The sequence below is a fragment of the Madurella fahalii genome, assembly GCF_045866475.1.
Source record: "Madurella fahalii IFM 68171 DNA, scaffold_1, whole genome shotgun sequence".
Taxonomy (NCBI): Eukaryota; Fungi; Ascomycota; class Sordariomycetes; order Sordariales; genus Madurella; species Madurella fahalii.
Window position 1 is genome coordinate 4,688,717 of NW_027263971.1, and position 21,349 is coordinate 4,710,065.

A 21,349-nucleotide genomic window follows, 5' to 3' on the forward strand; every position below is an offset into this window, starting at 1 on the left:
AAACGCACGAGGCGCCAAATGCCGTCCAAATACGTTGGTGATCCTGCCCAATGAAGTGCGTTGCGAACAGACTGGTCGGCCGAGCCGAAGGTGGTGCTCACAGCAAGGTCCGTGGTTGGGGTGATTTTTTGTGTGTATATGTGTGGCACAGACCGGGAGAAGCGGGCATGGTGAGAAAAAGATGAGGTGTCTCAACCGTTGAAAGCTGTACTATGGTGCCACACAATCCGAAAGAGTGGGTCGGGCGGACGGTGACAGAACATAGAGACACGAGTCCAGCATGGCTCGGGCGGGCGCTCCTCCGCTACCTCCTGTCGGATGACGCGGCAGAAGGAGCAGGAATAGCACCGTAGGGGTTCCCGTCAAGATAACGGGGCCCAGCGTCATACTGGTCGGCCCTTGGTGGAGCTGCCGAAGACCAGTTGTCAGCCCTGTGTCTCCTGAGCTGGCCGGCGCCGTCACCGCCCGCCGCGCGCAACTGTCTCTCGAGGCGCCGTCTGTGCCTCTCGGCCTTCTCCAGCTTCCACTGGCGTAGTTCGTTGCTCATCTCGCGGGCTTCCTTGACCTCTGAGATGGCGCTCTTGATGCTGAGCGCCGCTATGCCGACGGCGGCGGCGTCTTGCAGTAGCGCCTTCTTCTTGAGCTTCTTGGCCTGCTCCTCGCTCAGGCGGCCCTCCTTCACCGCATTTTGCCGCAGGTTGCGTTTCTCCATACTCTGGTAGACACTGTGGGCCGCGTGGATGGTCGCCACGGCGGCCAGACCCGTGGTGAGAATTTGCTTACCTCTTATTTTCTTGCCCCGCCTCTCGTCGTCCTCCGAATCGCCCAGATCATCCGACGTCACGGAGCCCCTTCTCCGCTGCCGGGAGCGGTCCCGTCCGCCGCCGCGATGGGAACGGTCATCGTCGTAGCGTCGGTCCCGGTCCCGGTCTCTGTCGTAGCGGTCGTCGTCGTAGCTATCACGGTGCCGGCGCGAGCGACCCGACTCCTCGTAATCGCTGTAATCGTGTCGCCGATCACGGCTCCGATCACGGCTGCGGTCGCGGCTGCGGTCACGACGATCACGGTCGTCGTCATCCGGGCCGTTGCCGATCCCCACCCTAGCGAGACTTCGGCGCGCTGAGTCCACGACGCTTCGGCTGCGGCTGCGGCGACGCCGGTCGGGAGAACGATCGCGGCTATCTTGCGAGTCTACGCTCCGGCGCCGGGATCTGGATCGCTCGTGGCTGTCCATAAGTTTTTTGGCGCCAAAGGCGCCCAGACCAGCAGTTGCGAGAGCTGCGAGGCCGCTCGTACCGCCGCCGTCCTTTGAGCGTGCGCGGGATCGAGACCGGGACCGGCCGGTCTTTTCGTCCATCTCAATGTTCTTCTTGGAGCCGTGGATGACGCGATTGCCGAGGAGGCCACCGACGACGGCCTCGGCCAAACCAAGCTTGCTGCCGGCCTTTTCCGGGTTCTGGGCCGCGTCGAGTGTGGCAGCGCCGGCAGCAGCAGTAAGGATGCGCTTTGCTTTCTCACCCTTCCATGACCCTGGCTGTTTGGAGATGCGGAAAGCCTCAGTGGCGCCGGCGATGAGCGAGGCCATGGCGGCCTTCTGGACCTTGTTCGCGCCGCCGCCCTTGTCCTTATCCTTGCCGCGAGACCGAGACGTCGAGCGGGAGCGGGAACGGGAGCGGGAGCGGGATCGGCTGCCGCGGCGGCTCCTGGTGTCCGACTTGTCATCTTTGCCGCTCCCCCCTGTTAGCGCCTTGACGGCGCCACCTAGGCCAGCAGCAGCGAGCGCGCTCTCCAGGAAGTTCTTGTGTCCCTTTTTGGTGCTCTCCTCGTCATCCGAGTAATAGCCGCGGGCCTTCTTCTCTTCCTTCTCCTTGCGCTTGTTGTAGAACTCGGTGCCCTGGTAGCCAGCAAAAGCACCAGCAGCGCCCAGAGCGGCCGAGGCTAGGAGGTTCCGCTGGACCTCGGTACCATGCTGGCTGGCCTCGCGGCGGTCGTACAGCTCCTTTCCGCCGATGGCAAGGGCAGCACCCGTCACTGCGGCAATGATTTGCTCTTGCTTGGATAGCATGCGCGCTCTCTTGCGATCCTCGTCATAATAGACCATCTCGCCCTTCTTGCCCCGCGCGCGGCGGTCGTAGTCGCGGTCGTAGTCGCGATCGTAATCGCGGTCATAGTCACGGCCGTGGCGCGAGCGGCGGTCATCGTAGTCATCATAATATCGGGGATCGGCCGAGGCGGCGCGACGGAGTTCTCTGTTTGAGTAGCCCGGCGGGGGGAAGTCGCGGCGGATTTCCTCGACCGAGAGATCGCTGTCCTCCCGCGGGCGCGGGATCAGGGCGCGCGGCGACACTCCAAGATGGGTCTCGCGGGCCTCAAAAACACGAGGGTCACGATCGTCGCGGCGCTCTTCCCGGTAGTAGCGCCGTGTTGTGCGCTCCCGAGCCGGGGCGTCGTAGGGATCGTACGAAGCCATCAGCAGATGGCCGCGTGATCAACACAGCTAGCCAACGGCGCCCAAAATTTTAGTGGCTATGTGCCTCTTGTCTGTTCAACGGTCGTGTGGCTTTGCGGAGAGTAGTCAGAGGAAGCGACAGAGAACAGCGCCGGCAGGGTAAAACAACGTGAGATGTGGGAGGTTGCCTTGCGGGATGAGGTGGATGGAAGGATTGGGTGCGGGGCTGGTATTAATGGTAAGGAGGGGGAGGGGTGAGCAGCGGTGGGTTCGCCTGCTGGGGTTCTGTCGGGGCGCAATCAGACCGAATCAGGGAAACAGCTGCGTCGATCGTATCCCCCGGGGATCAGCACCAGCGAACAAGTCCCGGTATGGTGCGGGTGGGTGCAGCGTTGGTAAAAACGAAGATCTCTCGAGTTGTGCTCGGGGAGCAGAAGACGAATCGAGAGAATCGGCAGAGACCAGAGTTGCGCAAGACAGGCAGACACCCGGAGGCCTGTCTGGCAGGCGGCTGGTCTACTCGTTGGCCAAACATGGCAACCCGGGAAGGCTGCCGGTTCCAGGGCAGGTTGGGTGCGAGGTGCTGCCATCGAACCATGAGACATCCGAGGGCCTCGTGTTTTGGCCTTGTGTTTGGAATTGTTCGTCCCAGTGGCTGGCTGCGCACAGAGTTACCCTGTATAATGTCAGAGATCCTGCCCCAGCTAATCACAGATTCCCATGCTTCTTGCCGTACGTGAAATGGGGTGACGCTTCAAGTACATTCAACGGACAAGGCGGTTGGCGGGCCATGCAGCAACGCAAAACATCCCCACCCTCAATTCCAACCCGGCCTCCAGATTGTTAAGGGGAGGTACTGTAACTGCCTGCGCTTTTCTGTGACAAGTCAACCTCGGCCGCGATTCTTTCCACCCGTCTGTCCTTCTTCCTAGAGAGCAGTAATGGACCCTATCTCGGCATTGTCGTTGCCGTCGATGCCGCTCGGCTGGGTTGCCTCCCCTCCAGGAAGCGGGAGGGCATCTGCGTGACCCACCCATGTGGGAGAAACACGGGCCTCGTTGGGCGCAGGGCGAGGCGTGTCCGACGCCACAGTTGGGCAAGACCCTGCGGCAGGAGCCCGCAGTGACGCATCCCCATCAGCCGAAAGAACTAATCACAAGACAAGGCTGAATAGTCGCGTGTGAGCCCGGCATATGTGTGTACCTAACCTCAAAATGATTATTAGTCAAACCAGCGATGCCCAACGTTGGATTTTGTGGCCTTCGGCCTATGATGTCATGGTCTTGGACTCGGAATTCCGAGGCTCTCACGGTTGTCGGTACTATTCTAAGCTTAGGGTTCGGGTTCCAGAGAGCAGAGAATGAGACACTTCCTGATGATTCGAAGAGACGCCTCCTTGAAACGTTCGACATGATAACTATGTTTTTTTTATTCACACAATCCCTGGGCGTACCAGGCCCTACTTGGCAATGCCCTCGCTGCGCAGTCACTCAGTTCCCAGCAATGTATTCGAGTCCAGTTGCTCTTCAGAGCGCCATCAACATAACCGCTCCTCATCTAACTCATCGGATACATGGAAACTCCCGCCCCAGGGCGCCAGTTCCTTCTCCTAACTGACTCGTAATGCCGTCCTGTTTATCTGCCGTGGTAGATAATGCGGCATGTCGTGGCTTGCGGTGGCACGGCGGTCACCGCGCAGCTTGAAGTTCCTCCTCGGCCTCATTTCGTGCAGCTTGGCTCCGGTTGCCGCTGCCGCTTGCCTGGTCCGAGCTGCCAATCTCACTCGACTCCTCGCGACTCTCGCTCTTGGTAGACCGGGCCGTGTTGTCTCCCGAGCCGGCCTCGAGCCAGCCAGGAGGCAGCATCTGCAGAGATCTAACCGCATCAAAGTTAGCCGTGTCGCTCATCACATGCCTTATCGTAAACCTGTCTTGGGAGGCGCGAGAAAGGGGGGACGGGAAGGGCTAGCTCGCTCACAATCTGATTTCAGGATCTACAGGCTCGCCCAACGCATCGAGCTCCTCAATCAGGGTTTTCCTTTCCAGCATCAACTGCCTCGCAAAGGCCAGAGTCTTGTTGAGCACGAGCGCCTCGGAGCGTGCTTGGCCTTTGAGGCCCGGTACGATCTCAGAGAGCCGGTCAAAGCCTTCGCGGATCGCCTGCCGGCGTTTCTGCTCTGCTCTGTCTCAGCACTGTGTATGCTAGCTGGCCAGTCGGGCGTCCGGTAACGCTGCTAATACTCACCTGACGCGATGTGGTTCGCCTTCTTCTCCGCCTCAGTCAGCGGGCGCGGCCTGTCCCCATCGTCCAGGCTCTGGCCTGGCGGCGCCTGTTGGGAAGGCGTTGCCATCGCGTCCGCTGGACAAGCAGGTCCGTCCACGTGGTGTTGCTGGCTGGGACGTCGTCCCGGATCTGGCGGAGGCTGATTGTTGAGAGGAAAGCGCCAAATGGATATGTACGCAGAGCCACTACAAAAGATGACGGCTGAAACGTCCGTCCAAACCGCGGACTGCTATCGGCATGTGATTGTGAATCCGATGCATGTTGGAGCGACAGTGCGGACCCGCCCAGCAAAGCGAGTTGGGCTTCCTGTCAGAAAACCTCGATCATGTCGATGCCAAGGTGGGAAGGGGGAGCGAGGTGTCTGCGGACAAGGAACGTGGCTTTCAGTTGTTAACGTCTTGTTGTTTTGTGTTTGCTGGATAAAATAAGTGGCCCATGGAGGTTCAAGGGAACAAAACACTAGCCCCGCCAAACTGGTTCCCAGCCGCTTCGGGAACCCTCGGCCCACCCTCGCGACCAACTGTCGTCCCTCTTCGCTACCGGCCGGCACAATTAGGGTTGGGCATATCATCTATCACCAGACAAATTTTCGCTTGTGAATACCTTGGCGGAAAAGCATACATCAGAAACTAGCTTAACCACTGTATTTACTTCAAGATGGGTCCGGGGCGCCACAACAGCCTCGAGTGATGCGCCTAATTAGTTCTAGAAAAACACACCATGCATGAGGAAAGCAACGCCGTTTCTTTTGATTTTTTGTTTCTATTTATACACTTTCCCTACAAGCCAAAGATGCTTTTGTCTTTCCGCAGAGAGAATGAGAATCTGGTATTGCCGCTGGACCGACGTTCCAAGGACGGGAGCAGAGTGTCAAAGTCTAGTACGTCGTCGTCAATAACTCCCCGGCCCCTCGCCCACCCCCCCCCCATCCCAACTTTTCCTTGACACCATCATTCATAAAGTAAGCCCCTTCTTTCGTGGCCACCAGCGGCTCATGCACAGTCGTAACTAGCTGCTGCGTCAAGCCCCCCTCCCCCCGCTAGGAAATCTTTTGTCCAACCTGAACCAAACACGTGATTCTCGCCAACGAACTTGCGAAAGCCTCGTCGTGACCAGGAAAGCGCCCCTACCCCATCCGTCATCCACTACTCATGTCCGCCCAATGTTTTGGCAACAGCCGTCGTGCTCTCCTGCTAATGCCCGACTTGGCGGCTAAGAAACGGGGACAGGCTTGCGAGAATGGACGCCAGGGATCATTGCAAGGGAACGCGTCGAGGTTATGAAACGCAAGATTGGCGACAAATCGCAAGAAAACCGAACAAAATTACTGCCCCAAAACAAGTCATGCATGGGCCCTTATCGACGTTGAAATAGTCGCTCCTCCCTACCCACCCTCCCCAGGCCCCTGTCTGCTGTTCGTGAACGCCCGCCTAGGATATGTAGACCGACTCCAAAATGAGAAGTAAAAACAAGGAAAAGAGAATGCGCCCAAACCCAATTCGGTGAGGAGGCCGACAGCACTTCGCAGCGGCCAAAACGATCTGACTGGCACTTGCAGAAGTAGCGACAGTCTGCCTCACTGGCCGTTTAGACGTGGGCTTTTCAAAGAATCCCTCGCCAGATCGAGTCGTCTTTTGAGAGAGACCCCTACGATGAGGGTCTATGGAATGGTGGTATTGCTGATAAGACGCGCCCTTCATGTCCCACACCGAAACAGGGAAATTCCATTTCACTGCATTAATGCCAGAGATGTTGTCCCAGTGTATCGCCTGCATATGAAGAAAACTGACCAAACGAGACCGCTCTGAATGAAACAAACGCACGAGACAAATAACCGTGATGTGCTCGTGGTTTGCTTAAAAGATTGTAGATATCCCGAGATGTTCCAGAGCTTGAAGAGTTTAGAATGAAGATGATGCCGGTGATGCCCGCCGGTCCCGCGCAGTCTGATCGATCGCCGGCCAAGCGTAGTAGAATTCGAGTCAAATCAGTTTGTCGTGACGTCCTTGGCACCATACTTGCGGTCCAGGTCCGCAGCCTCGTTGAAATGAGTCGTAAAGATCTCAGGCACCGCCCGGTCGCTAGGCCACGGCTTGCGGGTGTCCGTCTTGAGCAGGAGAGCATCGTAGAACTCGAGCAGATACTTCAACCCGGATCTGAGAGGGACATCGCGTGACGCATCCTCAAGAGCGAGCGTCCTGAACTCCTGATACACCTTGGCATTGAAATCCTTGAGCAGCATCCGGGACCAAAACTCGTAAAGCTTCTGCATCTCCTTCGGAGTCTCGCCGGGTCCAGCGCTTTGGCGCTGCTCGAGCGCGATCTTGCGGATCTCGGTGTAAGCCCGACGATCTGTCTGTGCCTTGGTAGAACCACTGGATGCTTCTTCATCAACCCAGACGACGCCAGGTCCAGACTGATCCGTCTGGCCGAGTGGTTGAGCATGGACAGACGCATTTGCCGCCTCTCCGTCGGTGCTATTGGCGGGTCAGCTTTACGGCATGGAGAAAAAAAAAATAAAAAAAAAGAGAGAGAGAGAGGGGGGGGGGGGGGGAGAGGGAGAATGGGTGAGAGAGGAAACGGAAAAGGGAGCGAGGGGCGATGGGGAACATTTAAAAATTACCTTTGCGCTTCAGCAGAGTTGGAGCCGCCACCGTTTTGATCGCGATTGGGATTCTCCGAGACATAGCCCGCCACGCCGGCAGCGCCCGGCGAGCTTGCGCCGTCCTTTTCTCCATAGCTCAGAATCATCATCAGGTTCTCCACCTGGGCGTCTGAGAAGTTGGTCATGCTCTCCAGAGTCACGGGAGACTCAGGGGGGGCGTACTCCGGTACACCGGCGGACAACCGGGTCTCCTGACCGAAACGATGGCCATTCACTGCCCCGCCGTTGACGGTAGGGTCATAATGAGCCCCGTTGACAAACGGCGGCTGAAAGATCTGCTCAGAAAACCCTGGGAAGGCCCCAGCCGGCTGAGGAACAAGGGGACCGGGGTACGAGGCAAATGGGGCGTCTGCCCTGACACAGGGAGTCCAGCTGGCCGGGCCATCGTTGCGGTATGGCTCAAGTCGATCTTCGACGGGCAAGACGAAGTGATTCCACTTCTCACGGATCCGCAGCCGTTCAATGCCGTCATCGCCAACACCAAACTCAATCTGGTCAGAGAGTGAGCAAGCGAGGCGAATCAGTTCCAGGTCTTCAGTGATAGCTTTGATACGCTTGAATCCCGTAATGGTCGACAAATGAGCGAACCCTTGCCCATCCATGTGCTGCCGGAGATAATAGTCTTTGCAAAGATTCTCGACCGAGAAATAGTATTCAACCTGCGCCTTGAGAATAGAGACCGACGGGTCAAAGACGGGTGAATACATGTAAGGCGGGTATTGGGCAACGCCGAAGTCGTTCACCGGGGTCACCTTGGGTGGGAACCCAGTCGCACCAGGGTTACTGCGTCCCGTTGACTGGCCGGAGCCAGCCCACTTGTTACCTCTGCCTCTCGATGCGTGGCCAAAGGATGTGGGGAATTGGCCGGGGAAAAGAGGGGGACTGTGAGCATTGGGATTCGAGCGGGACGAGAAGCTACCGGGAGCGGCATAATGGCCATTTGGACCATATGAGGCTGACGCAGAATGTGATCCATTATGGCCTCCGCGGGCACGATATCCACCACCGCGACCCCGCTCCGGGCGGCCGTCGCGCGTAGGATACTGCTGCCCGTTGACGGCGCCGTGTCCACCGTCCTTGGTCTGGAAGCTATTAGTACGCTCCTGGGTGAACGTTCGTGCGGAAGGCTGTCCACCCTCCGAACCAAGCGGTCCATTCTCTGTCCGGATATCTCGCGTGGCACTAGCTCTCTTTGACGACTGCATCCATGTTAGTCTCACATAGTGATAAAGTAGCCGCTGACATCCCCAGGGAGCGCGGTTTGGACGTCAAGTGGACTTACAGATGAGGCGTCAAAGTTGGTATCGCGGGCCTGGTCTGTATTTCCTGTGACAGACGGCTTACGCTGGTCTCTAGAAGCCCCGTCAATCGAGGCACGCTTGGACGGGTAAGACGTCTGGGTCTGAGATGCCGCGCGCGCCGGAATGCTTCCCTCCCGCGGGCGATTTGTCGCGGTCTTGTGAACCATGGATCCTCCCATGGCAGCAGCCTTGTCGTTCACCGTATTGGAGGCAGGAGCGGTGGTAGCATTGGCAGCACTGGGTTGGCTGCCCCGCATTGGGCCTGCTTCACGACCTCCTCGCGCGCCACCGCGAGGTTTTGAGCCGCGCACGGGGAGCGGCGTCTCGAAAACAACAGAGTGCGAAATCTCCAGCTTCTCCCAGGTCTTCTTGCGGGTTGGGCCAGAATCTTCTTGGCCCTCCTTCTCGCCAACGTCAGTCTTCTCTTGTGTCTTGCGAGTGGGTTGCTCTAGCGCGGCTGCCGACTTAGGGTCCGGCCAGGACGAGGGATCTGTGGCAAGAGGTAGCGATACTGGGCTCCTCTCATCCTTGTCGTTGGCCCTGCTGCCGCGGGGCACGCTCCTACGGGGCGCTTGATCAGTGGGCCGCGACACCTCAGCCGGCTTCTTCTGCGACCACTTGTCCCCATTGACGCCGTTTGGTGCGGCGCTATGGGCACCGGCTTCTCCCTGTGGGGTGCCTTGCTTTAATACGTTTCCGGCAGCGGAACTATCAGAGGCGGACGCAACCTTTGCCTTGGCCGCCGCTTTCTGAGCTTCGATTCGCTTGATCCAGGGGTTGACAGCAGGTGGTACCGCCTCGGTGAGGACGACTGGTTTCGTGGCCTCTTTGGCCTTCTCAACGTCTTCATCCTGATTTTGCTCACTCTGGGCATCCTTGTCGCTAGCCCGACCCTTCTTACCCTTCCGGGCTTTTCTGCCGTCAACACTGTCGTTGAACCGTGAAGTACGGCTGGTCGAGCGAGATCCCTTCTCCTCGGCATGACTCTGAGCATCAGCAGGCGTCGCGCTTCCCTCCCGGGTTGTCTTGCCGCTCTGCTCCACGGCGGAGGCTGTAGAAGAGGCCGAACCGCCAACAGAGGCGACCTCGGAATCCTGCCTTGGCAGTCCGTCTTCGGCATCCGCCTCAATGCTATGATCTTTGTCCCGGGTTTCGGCACCATTTGAGGCAACCGAGGGTGCTGTTACCGATGTGTTGCCGGTGGAGGCTTCATCTTTGGTCTGAGAGCCCGCCGTCGACGGGGCAGGGCTCGATTCCTGTTGCGGGCTCGGCTGGGACACGGCCCGGCCTCTCGCGGCTTGCGCGTAAGAGAATGTTGTAGTCGACATCTTCGTCGTAGAGGTCCTAGTCGCCCTTATGGAGGCGAGAATCGGCGCGCAACGGGGGGACGAATGAGCCTGATCGCGCGCGAGCAGGAACCCCAGTCGGTCAGAGTTTGTAGCAGTAGCTCGCTGGCTGCTGCCAAACTTTCTCAGTATGCCCGCCCAAATCAGGCGATGTCCGGAGAGGCCGACACAACCTCCCCGCACGAAACGGAACGCTGACGGCGCCGAGGCGTGAGAGACGGAGGCGAGTTTCGATCTGGATTGCGTGAGATTCGACCCAACAATCGGGATCTAGCAAGCAGCCGTTGTCTCCAGCGAGGGGGAAGGCCGATCGATTCGTCGTGGGATGCCAAGGTTCTTCTTGTGTGGTGAGCACGCACTTTGCCCGGTTCACTCTGCAGCCGATTCCTCCGAGTTTCGACGACGGACGGAGCGCGGAATCAACGTCTCGGAATAGGTAAGCCGTCAAACGACACGGACCGGAAGTGTCGGGAAAGAGCGAGACCGGCAAACGGCACGATTAGGTGTTGGCACAACGCTGTTGTCGACTGGCAATGGCAACCAAATGTTCTGCAGCAGCCCGAAGCCTTCGAGGTCCACGGACAACCCGAAGACAAAGCCCTAGCGACCAACCTCTGGAAAGAGTGTCCTTTAGGCGCACGAGGGCAGAATGCGGCGGTTGAGAGTGAAAGGATGGGTAGCGAAAAGAAGAAGAGAAAAAAAATGTGCCGGGGTGGAAACGCAGAAATGCTTCACCAGGGCGGAAGGTTAAGGCAACTTGGATTTGTGTGTGGGAATAAATTTTTCTCGGTTCTCAGGCTCTGCTGAGAAGATGGTGGAGTTAGGAGACCCGGTACCTAAACAATTAGCATTGTTCCGCCCGCCAGAGCTTCTCCTCAGGCCGGAAAGAAAGGGTCTGGGAACAGTGGGGTTTGCGCGAATATAAATCGGTTGTTCCCGCCGGATTGCTGGAGAGGAGGGGGAGGGAGGAAAAAAAAAAAAAAAAAAAAGACACTCGAAAATTCAAAATTTACCTGACCAAAAGGCTCGTCCAGCCGTCAGGCATATGCCCGGACTGGCATGTTGCCTCCTTCCTTGTTGTTGACGTTTGGCGAGTTAGTTTAACTTCGCTGCCATCAAAATAGATAACATATGTTCCATCCACCAGCGCAGTAATTGTTCCGCTCGGGATGTAAGGTACTGATCAATCTCGGCCTTCAGACTCCGAATCCAATCCACTAACAGGCCCCGATGCCCGCGAGAAGACACGGAGCACGGCCGGCGGGCCAAGCTGCGGCAAAGCTCCTTTTATTCTACGCTGCTCATTTTATTTTTCCTTGCACGACACCCTGATTCAGTGAATAGTTACAGGCACTGTCCGGATTATTAGGTAAACACGCCGGTGTTGTAAGCGACCAACAGCTTCCCCCGCTCTCACTGGCGAGTTCCAGCGCCTGCTATTATTGAAAGCCCGTTGCGGCGATGCTGGGCATACGGAGGGACGAGTTGGATCAATTTCCGTCTGGTTGCATTCTCTGCTGGGCAAATCTTGGATGATGGTCGTGTGAGGGGAACCCGGCCTGCCGGCCCTGCCTTTACGCGGCTGCGGTCTGCAGAGCTATCCACCCTGACTCTCTCTCCACGCAGCACACCTGGCAATGTTGGGTGGGCAATCCCTGGCGGCTGCACAAAACCTTCCCCGCGCCCTGTTCCGGCCTGTCTCGGACAGCGTTGCCTACCTCGGTAGCAGACCATTACGATTCGATGAACTGGCTCTGCTTCCGGACGGCCATGGACCTAGAGACTCAACTTTCTTTTGTAGGACAATGACGGCCGACTCACTGGCCACAGATCGGTACCAGCACTTGTCTTGTGCGTGCATCGCTCTCCCACCAGCCCTTCTCTCATGGCGGGGTGTGTCACCCAACGACCAGCGCCCACGCCCCAGTCTTTTCCTCCAGACAGGATTGGCGGCCCCTCATTAAGTAAAGCAACTTGGAGACGGATATGGAAGCCCACGCCGTAATAATTTTCCCAGTTGAGGCAGGTAGGGTATGTAATCGGTAACCGGGCAATGGCTCGATGTCTGCTGCACCACTCCTGCGCGGCAAACGCTGCCTTACCAGCAGAAGCGGGGTCGTGAGAGCCGAGAGTCCGGAATCCGTACAGTCTAGAGTCTCAAAGTGCACCTGCCACGAATATATGGCCTAAGAACAGCAGCAAATGGACTTGCAGCATATTTCGTACGTGTGCGTTGTAAGCTATGCTTTTCTTTCATTACCGTTGGATCGAAGTGCGATGGGAGTCGTGGAAAGCCATGCAAGTTGTTAGGGAGGCGAGGGGTCGGGCCGAGGCGGGGTTCCCATCTCCGCGCTCACACAATATCAACTGAAAGGAACGAGTGCGCCACAAAAAGGAGCAGATTGCTAGGAGATATACAGATCTTACGCAGATAGGTTAAGGTATTTGGTGAAATCTGTCGTTGTCTTGCAGCAAGTTCCCGCATACATGTCTTGGCAGGCTTACCTTATGGTAACCATCAAGTGTCTTGTGATACCTAGTTCTTTGGGTTCAGTTCGACAGCCCGGATGCTGTAGGCGGGATTTGCCTTTATTAACATGACCGCCGGCTTGGACTCCTTGAGGCAAGTCTCAAAGACTGGAAAACTAGGTGGATGCGGCGGCCTCCACGGGATTCTAGAGTCCAGACTCGTCGAGTAGGTTTCTACGCCGTCACCAGCCCGTGAGGCCCTTGCACCCAAACCCACTCATGTGCCTCCACAATCCCTGGCTCCCACGTGTTTAGCTAACGTTAAGACTTCTTGAACACGGCTTCTGAGTGCATCGTGAGCATGGATCGACTGAACAAGGCGGACAAACCTACGAATGGCAGCGTCTCCTCATCGCCTGTAGCAGAAGCGCCTAGGCGATCCCTACATAGTATGCGGCTCTGAACCCACAGCCTACGCCTATCAGTCGGTATGGACATTCTTTCCGCATTTTGGAACGCTCCCGGCCGATGCTTAGAAACCCGTCCCGTGGAACAGCACGGGGAGCCAAGCGAGGTGTTGCCGGCTAAAACTTTGGAACAAATTAGGGAACCCCGCCACGACCCAAACGGCTCCCGTTCGTCCAGATCCTATCACAGCACAATGTGACTGGCGCCCATGCCTTCAGCCGTGATGACTGGGTTACAAGCAATGCGCGAAGCAAGCATGCAGAGTATAGTGAAGCACCTGCCACAGGGTCTATGGCCGCGATGGTGGGGGAAAGGGACTCAACTGGAAGCTCGTCACAAGCCTTGGCACCTCGGCAGGCGCCGGGAACCATGAACGCCCAGTCGTTAAACGCACGGTCCTGCCAGCATCAGATCCCGCTTGAGCCAACACCTTAGGATGTGGTACATGATATACAATGCGACCAGAGTCCCGTGAATCTAGCGCCATAAAACAAGGATACAATACCAATCCTCGTCCCCCTATTATCCAGTCATCCACGCTGCTGCCCTGCGAGCACCGAAGCCGCTCACAAGGCGCAAGCTGCTGGAGCCCATTGGAAAGTAGCTCACAAGATACCATACAAGACAAGCTAGCTGAATAAGACCCGAGAAAAGTGTGAGAATTGTGCTTCGGAGCTGCAGCGGCTTAGCATCGCATTCCTAGCCTGTTGCCAGGGTACAGGGCTGACTTACTCCGATGGAAAAATACAGGGTCATGCCTAAGGACCCGAAGTATGCTGCAGTGAAAGGCAGCCGTGGCGTCGACGCCAGGTGCTGGAGATATGCCCATGGGCCCATGATGGCGGCAAAAGATGAGAGGAAGAGGACAGAGCCTAACGTCCATCTACGGAGATTTGTTAGTGAGCCTAGTGTAATTGTCGACAGTGTAACGGGCAATGGCAGTGCTATCGGGGACGCTCTCGGTGGTCTGTCCTTGACCGGGTCACCGAGGAACAGGCGTCCTGGGCAGTTGGAGTAGAGCCTAGTTGCCAGATCAAAGGACACTGGGTCAAAAGTGCAGCTAACAGGATCCCAGCCGTGTCTCCTCGTGGCGGTGCAACGGTAGAGGAACAAGATTCGACGAAGTATGGCACTCACAAAATTGCAAGCTTGCGTGGCTTAAGAGACATGACTGGGAAGAGGGCGAAGCAGATGACGAAGCAGGCGAGCGCGCCGAGGTTGCAAGCACCGAAGATCAACATGCGATCCCATCGACTCACTGTTGCGTCGCGGTTAGTCTTTGGCGGCACTAGGTCGTCCCGGCACTAGAGAGATGAGGGAGACATTTGCGATCATCGTGTATGTGGGGGCAGCCTGAGACATGGGCATGCAGACACGGCACATGTCCTGCAGACTAGGCCTGTCTGCAGGGGTAGCGAGGCTGATGGAAGGGGAGACAAACAAGGAACACGGCGGCAGGTGAGATATCAGGAAAAGCAAGTTGACTCACAGGCGAACCAGCCCTCCTCTTCTTCACGGCGGTTGGGTGCCGGCAGAGGCGCCCCCGCGCCTTCCGTAGTCGGAAGCTGAACATAGCCGCGGTCTCCGAAGGGATTCAGAGACTTCAACGATGACAATAAGCCGCCCTGCTGGGACGTGTTTACTGGTAAATCGGCGTCGCGGCGCGACCAACCGAGAGAGTTGATCGAGTCGCGAAAAGATGATGACGCCATGGTCCTTCAAGTCTAGCTCCAGCTGTCGTTTTGTAATACGCCAAGTGGGATGCCAGAGAAGCGGGCGTGTCGCTGTACGTGTCGCTGTGCGTTTTGGGGCGGCGAGCTGGAGAGGTCCAAAAAAAAAAAAAAAAAAAAAAAAAAAAAAAAACAGGATGTCGTCGAGGTTGGTGGGGGTACCGGTGACCACTCTGTGAGATGCGAGCGTGAACTAAGAGCTGAGCCGAGTTGAGTCGATTTGATATAGTATCGGGAGCTATGGTGTGTGGTTGGGGGGAAACAGGTGGGTCGCCAGAAGGACGTTCTGCCAAGGGAGAGCGGAATCATTAGCTTCGTTGCTTCGAAGCAGTCAAGGACATGTAGTTCGGGAAGTCACGCGGCAAGCCCACGTACAACTAGAAACAAGAATGATCTGATCCGATGCTCAGATTGCCCCTGATGTTGTGTTTGCGCTGCCTTGCCGCTGTTGGCTGAGGTATAGTTCTGACCGTGGCGACGGACTTCGAACAGGTCGTCTTCGGCGCGCCTACGCGTCCAACGGAACTTCTTCGAACACGGCCGCAAGAGTTGGCTCCGTGGGCTGTGTGGAGGGGCTTGTCGGAAGGCGCTTTCGGATGGGATTCGTGCGAGAGGAAGTTGGTTGTCGAGTTCATGCTGGCGCATGCTCCGGGAAGAGTGGGGACACCATCCCTGACATTCTTGCAGATGGGAAACGGTTTTGGGAGGGTGCTGATCCGGACTTGATTGGCCATGCTGCCAGATCTGACCCACTGGGCAGTGATCACGGACCATCGAAAGAGGGTGACATGCAGCTTTTCCCATCCTCAGTTGACACCCACCTTGGCATCGACGTGTGTGCTTGCGGGTGGCAGAAACGGAACGTATTGGCACGTGGAAGCTCACCTGTCCCTCTTCCGACAAGGACTTGGAGAGACAAGGTAAAAAAGAAAAGAAGAAGGGATACAAGCGGAGTGACACGCGGGAAGTGGCACAGCTCGGGGTGGCATTCCTGAGAAAGGTATAGAACTCCAAGCCAAGGCCCTTGGGTTTGCCGGGGCGGACCTGGAGCCTGGAGACCGAAGCCTAAGCAGACGCCGGAATTCTGATGCCTACTCCATACCGAGTCTACTTTGGCAGTTTGGTGCCGACGCGGCTCTTCGGGACTCAACCGTGATGCAGAGATCGGAGTGGTGGATGGTATCCCACTGGCCAACTGCCGCCTGCCATGCACCGCGCATCCCCGGCAATCGACGAACAGGCGCTCGTGCAATGTATCGCGCGGGCCGATCCATTTCTTGCGTGCTGCGTACAGCACCACGAGATGCGGCAGATGCTGTCTCGATCCTCCTGGACCCGTCTGCAGTCTCCATCGGGCCCGTCGGGAGGTCGTGTTCGCAATTACGCATCCCAAACGCCTTGGCACCACCAAGCCTGTAAATCCAGAGACATTACGTAGTGCCGGCCCAGGTTCTCGAGAAAGATGGCTGCCCTCTTTCCGCTTGCGTGCCCTGGTGTCTCACCTTTCGAGTCACACTGATGGCTAGGCTCAAGGTGGGGTGCCTATGTCCTTGACTCCTCGGACAACTTCGGTGAAGCGGGCGGAAGCTAGGTGTGGAAGCTAAGGCGGCCTAGCAAGTCATTTCCAAGCAAGCGCAGATATTCAAGTCCTCGTTGTGCTTTCCTGGTTCTACCTTTCCAACACACCATCTCGGGACGCCTCGGAGTCAGACGACTTGCCAGCTCAAGGCGCTGACTGTGTAGATGGCCTGCTGAGTATCGACTATAAGAACCCTACGTCCTACCACGCGCACCGCGTTTGCCTCGGAAATTTCGCGTTTCTGCAACTCTGGGTCTCCTTAGCAACATTCCGATTACCGGGGCTCGCCGCTCATCATTGCCTGCTGGTCACTTAGCATCAGCCTCGTGGTCCATCGCCCCGTGTCAGACGAGGCTAAGGCAAGCTCACACAAGCTCGAAAACCCAGCCAATCGAAACACGGCAGGTGCAACAACATCACTTATAACGTCCACGGCCAAAGACTTTGTCAGTTTGATCGAAGCCACCACGCAACCCAAAGGAGCTGGCTGGACCCAAACGGCTGGACAGCCCTTGCTCAGTCGAGCGAAGCACAAACTCTGTTGGTGTTGGCAATCCTAACTGTCCACTCAACCCTGGAGCTCAGGAGCCGTCACCGTCAGCATTCTCCCCTTTCTACCTCTTCGAGTCGGAACAGGCCTGCAGGGCCTTTTCATACCACCCAATCCAGTGTGTCGTGAGGTCGCTGTGCGCTCGTTGTCGCAGTCTACCTAGGTATTGATTGAGCGACCAAAGACGGAGCGCCTCGTTTACGTGTCAAGATTCCAGTCGGCGGCTCCCTCCCTTGCCGGCAAGGAACGCATGGTGCGTGCGGGCAAACGAGTGTCGAGCTTTTTGGACCACACCAACAACACACAAGCGACCGAGCTGAGCGATAAGTCTGACGGAGAGGCCGCTCTGCAGGTCCTGCCAAATACATCCCATCAGTAGCACCCCGCTGACGGCCAGCTTCGGAGAAGAGGGGCAACTTTGATATCGTGTCACGGAGCACCGAAAGGAAAACAAAAAGAAAAAGAAAAAGGAAACCCCAACGGGGAATTTTAACGTGAGCTCCTCCCAATCCTGCGCTGCCCTCCTCGGCGCTCGTGTTCCTAGAACGCCGGCGCCGGCTTACACTTCCCCTGCGTGGCGGGGGTGGACTCAGCGAGAGGCCTAACGCTAAAGCTTGCGACAGCAGCGGCGCACTCCGCTCTCCGGTCTCACCCACCCTTTCTAGGCGCCTTTAACGGATGCCCCGCCCTCCGAACCCCATATCAAGTGCTCAAGCTCAGCCGCTGTTTCCGCGGCGTCCAAGTCGGTATATATTGCATCCTTCCCTTCTTCAGCGCATCGACATTGGTCCTTGACCCGGCCTTGGATCCTTTCGCGGTTCCAACCGTCTTTGTCTTGGCGCACCCTGTATCGTTTGTCGACCGCAAAACATACTTTGCTAGAGCGCCGTGCTGGCGCCAGGTCAACTTTCAGCCCCTCCAACAAACAGCCTACGGCATCCACGGCGGCGTTGCCGCTCCACCCGGGTGACCCGGACCGCGCTGAAGGCCTGGGATCTTTGGATCTTTACCGCTCTTCTGGGGCTTACATCCCGGCCCACCATAGGCCTCCGTTCTTTTTCTCCCAAATTATCTGTTCCGACTGCTTGCTTCCCCCGCTGCTACTGCACCATTTCTCCAACATCAGCAAGCGAAAACCCCGCCAAAAAATTATAAAAGAAAAAAGAAAAATAACTCCAGAGGGTCTGCACGCCGCGCCTTTCCCTGCGCGATCGACCTCCCTCCGAATCCTGATTCCCGCCCGCCTCGGAGAACTCTCGCATTTATATACCCGACTTCTTCATCCTCCCGCGCATACCTGGCATTAGCAGCTAAATACTTAGTGCGGATTTGCCTCTGCTCGGCATCGACCGAAACAAGAAAACTATTTCTGTTTTTCTTCTTATCATTTTTTTTTCTTTATTCTTTTATTTTTTGTTTCGCGAACCCTTTGTCAGGTTGGCCTTGGTTGTCCCCCGGGTCTTTGGCCAGCTGCGACTTAGAAAGGCCCGTTTCCCAACACGGTTAGGCTGCCACTATTGTTAAGCCCGACTCCACCCACTTTTGCCCGCCTTCACCACTTCTCACCACCGAGCCACAAGTCACCACTCGGCGCTCACAACACCCCGCCAGTCACATCTGCACAAAGCTGCCTTACGACTGCGCGGTAAAATAGAAGGATCGTCTCGGTTTTCGTCGACCTCCAGGTGGCAATACCTACTTACGGCGTAACCGCCCTGTATCCGGACGTGCGACGCGTTTCCGGTCGTCTTGTGTCTCCGTCTCACTCAGCCAAGCCTCCGATCTGCGGCATCTCCTCTTCGAGTCATCTTTTCAATTCAATTCGACTGCCATTTCGCCTCGCACTCCTTCACCTGATGGAGAGTTGCGCTACATAGCACTCCCACAAACCAGACATCTATTGTTTCTCTAGGTACGTGTGGCGCGTCGCTGTCGTCCCAGCATCGCACACCACTCCGGGTTCGGTCGCATAGTCCAGGCCTACTTCGGGGAGTTCACAAGTGAAACCATCCCCTCAACCAGGCCTATCCATCCTAGTCATTGTGGCCATCGTAAGGCTATAGTTGACACCCTACTGCGTAGATCACCATCCGTATCCGAGACCAGACGCCAGGGCGGTCAACTCATCACCTCTTTGCGCTGGAACTCGAGAGCTAGTCTCCCGGTAGGGGCAGTATTGCACGTGCCTCGCAACGTTACAACTCAGTCGTCGGAAAAATGGCGCAGCATGGTTTTCAGATGAGCGGACACGGCGGCGGCGCGATCGACCCCAACGATCTGGCCGTACCCGGCCACTTTCAGAGCTCGATGCCGCCCAACTACAACTCCGGCAATGCTTTCTCAAGCGGCTCGGCCCTCTTCGGAGATGATGAGCTGCTCGAAGGTCTGAACAGCCCAACCGAACCTCCAGCTGGGATACAGAACCACGGGCAAGACTTCGGGACCATGAACGACATCGGCATGAGCTACCCCCAAGGAATCTACGGCTCCCACCATGGCCTGCCGATCGATCAACATCATGTCAACGGTTTCTCGAGCACCCCCGATGGCGATCCGATTCAGAGTCCGTTCGTTCACAATTTTGGCCAGTATCGCCAGATCCAGCACCCCCAGTCTTTCGGCGGCTCGTTACAGTCACCGCTCTCCTATGCAGGATCGCCCCTCGCCAACTCGGACCTCAACGATAACCAAGACCCGAACTTCCTAGGTACCAAGGCTCGTGCCGCACGGATGACACAGGCTATGCAGCGCAAGCCCTCAAGCTCCAGAGGGCCCCTGACGCCCAAGACGGTGACCATGAGCGGCATGTCGATGCCTACTGAGTCCACCTTTGGCTCTCAACCCATCAGGACAACGGGCGCGCATCACGAAAAGTCGCATTCTGGACAGTGGATCCAGACACCCAATAGCCTTTCTTCGTTTCCCGGCTCGGGATTCTCGTCGCCACTCCAGGCCAATCTCCAGAGCAACCAAATCAACGATATCATCCTGAAGGGAGGCGCTTCGATGCCCGCGAAACTCGGGGCGACGTCGGCTGCCGCGTCATCGCAAGAAGCGAGGCGGAAGCGGAGGCGGGAATCGCACAACCTGGTCGAGCGCCGCAGAAGGGATAATATCAATGAGCGCATCCAGGACTTGAGCAAGCTGGTGCCAGCGCACCGTCTCGAGGACGAAAAGATTAGAAAAGCCATCCAGAACGGCACGCCGCTGTCTCCCACTCTTGCCGGGGTGTCCACTCCTTCGCAGGCCACATCGGCTCTAGCTGGGCCTGGTGCTCGCCGGGCGGCCGGTGGCACGGCCGGTAACATCACCACGGGTCTCCCCATCGAAGAGAAGGATAAGGGCCCTAACAAGGGCGATATCCTCAACGGCGCCGTGAGCTGGACTCGGGATCTCATGTGGATGCTCCATTTGAAGATCCAACAGCAAGAGGAGTTGATAAACGCGCTGTACGAGCGCGGAGGACAGCTCCCTTTTGAGCTGACCGACGATGAGCGGCGAATGCAGACAGAATTGATGGAGGCCATGGCGAGGAACGACGAGGCAACCGGAAGACCCAAGACGTTTACCTACTCGCGCACGGCCGGGTCGGGTCTTCGCGTCCCACACCACACCGATTACAAGGGTGAGCCGCTCAATGGCAACGGCCATGCAGCGGCCGACCACCACGCGTCGGTCAGTCCCGGGGAGGGCCTCGACGGTGGCCATGATATGCTCGACTCTGGAGACTTCCTTGATTACGATGACGACGGCAGTGGAGAAGTCAACTTCAAGGAGGAGGACGAATACGGCATGGATCTGACGGCATAGGCATGCGAGGATTGCTTTTGCGCCGGCGCATCTTTCTCTCCTCGGTGATCTTCGGGCAGTTACCGATGTATTGTATCCCAATGTCGTTTTGTCGCTCCTTCATTTTCGCGTCGAGTCCTTTAGGTTTTACGGTTTTGGGACCCGGGTCTCGCGGTCTGCATCTGCATATTTCTTGCACATCTAGGGAGTCACAGCATATATCAATGGTAGTTGGGGCGCGGTTCGGCACACGGGCGTAGTCGGGCTGGACTGGGTGGGCTGGTTTAGCGGGAAACATACACTTGAGACTGGTTGGGAATCTCTGTTTTCTTTTTTCTTTTTCCTTTTTCTCTTTTTTCCTCTTGCTTCCTCATGCAGTCGTTTCTTTGCAATTTCGATGATACCTGGAGAATTTGGGATGGGATAGGGCACATTGCTATTTTTATTTTTATTTTTTTATTTTTTTATTTTCGTCTCTTTTCTCTCTCTCCTTTATTCTTTTTCTTATTCTTTTTTTCCTACGTTTTTTGGTCTACGAGGTCCGTGGGATTCATTATCTGCATCGTCTTGCCACACATCTGGCGGAGCCAAGGCCCGTCGTATAGCGTATCGTGATAATATTACCAACCATACATACAAGCAAGTACATCATTTGCCAACCGCTTGGATATTTTTTGGTTTACATGTCAAGCCTCTGCATTCCTTCCGTCTCCTTTTTAT

General features: G+C 56.8%; 5 protein-coding genes across 5 annotated transcripts; 1 reads left to right on the plus strand and 4 right to left on the minus strand.

The window, feature by feature from the left end:
- Window positions 1–304: 304 nt before the first annotated feature.
- MFIFM68171_01443 (DUF3824 domain-containing protein (Fragment)) lies at window positions 305–2,470 on the minus strand (the record flags this gene model as incomplete). Its single annotated transcript, XM_071056865.1, has 1 exon — window positions 305–2,470. The coding sequence occupies one exon, from the start codon at window positions 2,468–2,470 to the stop codon at window positions 305–307; it is 2,166 nt and encodes a 721-aa protein (XP_070912966.1).
- A 1,667-nt stretch (window positions 2,471–4,137) lies between these two features.
- Window positions 4,138–4,356, minus strand: MFIFM68171_01444 (uncharacterized protein; the record flags this gene model as incomplete). The annotated part of the gene is made up of 1 exon (XM_071056866.1): window positions 4,138–4,356. One exon carries the CDS (start codon window positions 4,354–4,356, stop codon window positions 4,138–4,140), a length of 219 nt encoding a protein of 72 aa, XP_070912967.1.
- A 66-nt stretch (window positions 4,357–4,422) lies between these two features.
- Window positions 4,423–4,799, minus strand: INO4 (Transcription factor; the record flags this gene model as incomplete). The annotated part of the gene is made up of 2 exons (XM_071056867.1): window positions 4,423–4,625; window positions 4,694–4,799. 2 exons carry the CDS (start codon window positions 4,797–4,799, stop codon window positions 4,423–4,425), a joined length of 309 nt encoding a protein of 102 aa, XP_070912968.1.
- Window positions 4,800–6,719: 1,920 nt separating this feature from the next.
- Window positions 6,720–10,026, minus strand: MFIFM68171_01446 (HTH La-type RNA-binding domain-containing protein; the record flags this gene model as incomplete). Its single annotated transcript, XM_071056868.1, has 3 exons — window positions 6,720–7,209; window positions 7,356–8,596; window positions 8,680–10,026. 3 exons carry the CDS (start codon window positions 10,024–10,026, stop codon window positions 6,720–6,722), a joined length of 3,078 nt encoding a protein of 1,025 aa, XP_070912969.1.
- A 9,031-nt stretch (window positions 10,027–19,057) lies between these two features.
- Window positions 19,058–20,650, plus strand: MFIFM68171_01447 (GLCD beta; the record flags this gene model as incomplete). Its single annotated transcript, XM_071056869.1, has 1 exon — window positions 19,058–20,650. One exon carries the CDS (start codon window positions 19,058–19,060, stop codon window positions 20,648–20,650), a length of 1,593 nt encoding a protein of 530 aa, XP_070912970.1.
- Between the last annotated feature and the right edge of the window lie 699 nt (window positions 20,651–21,349).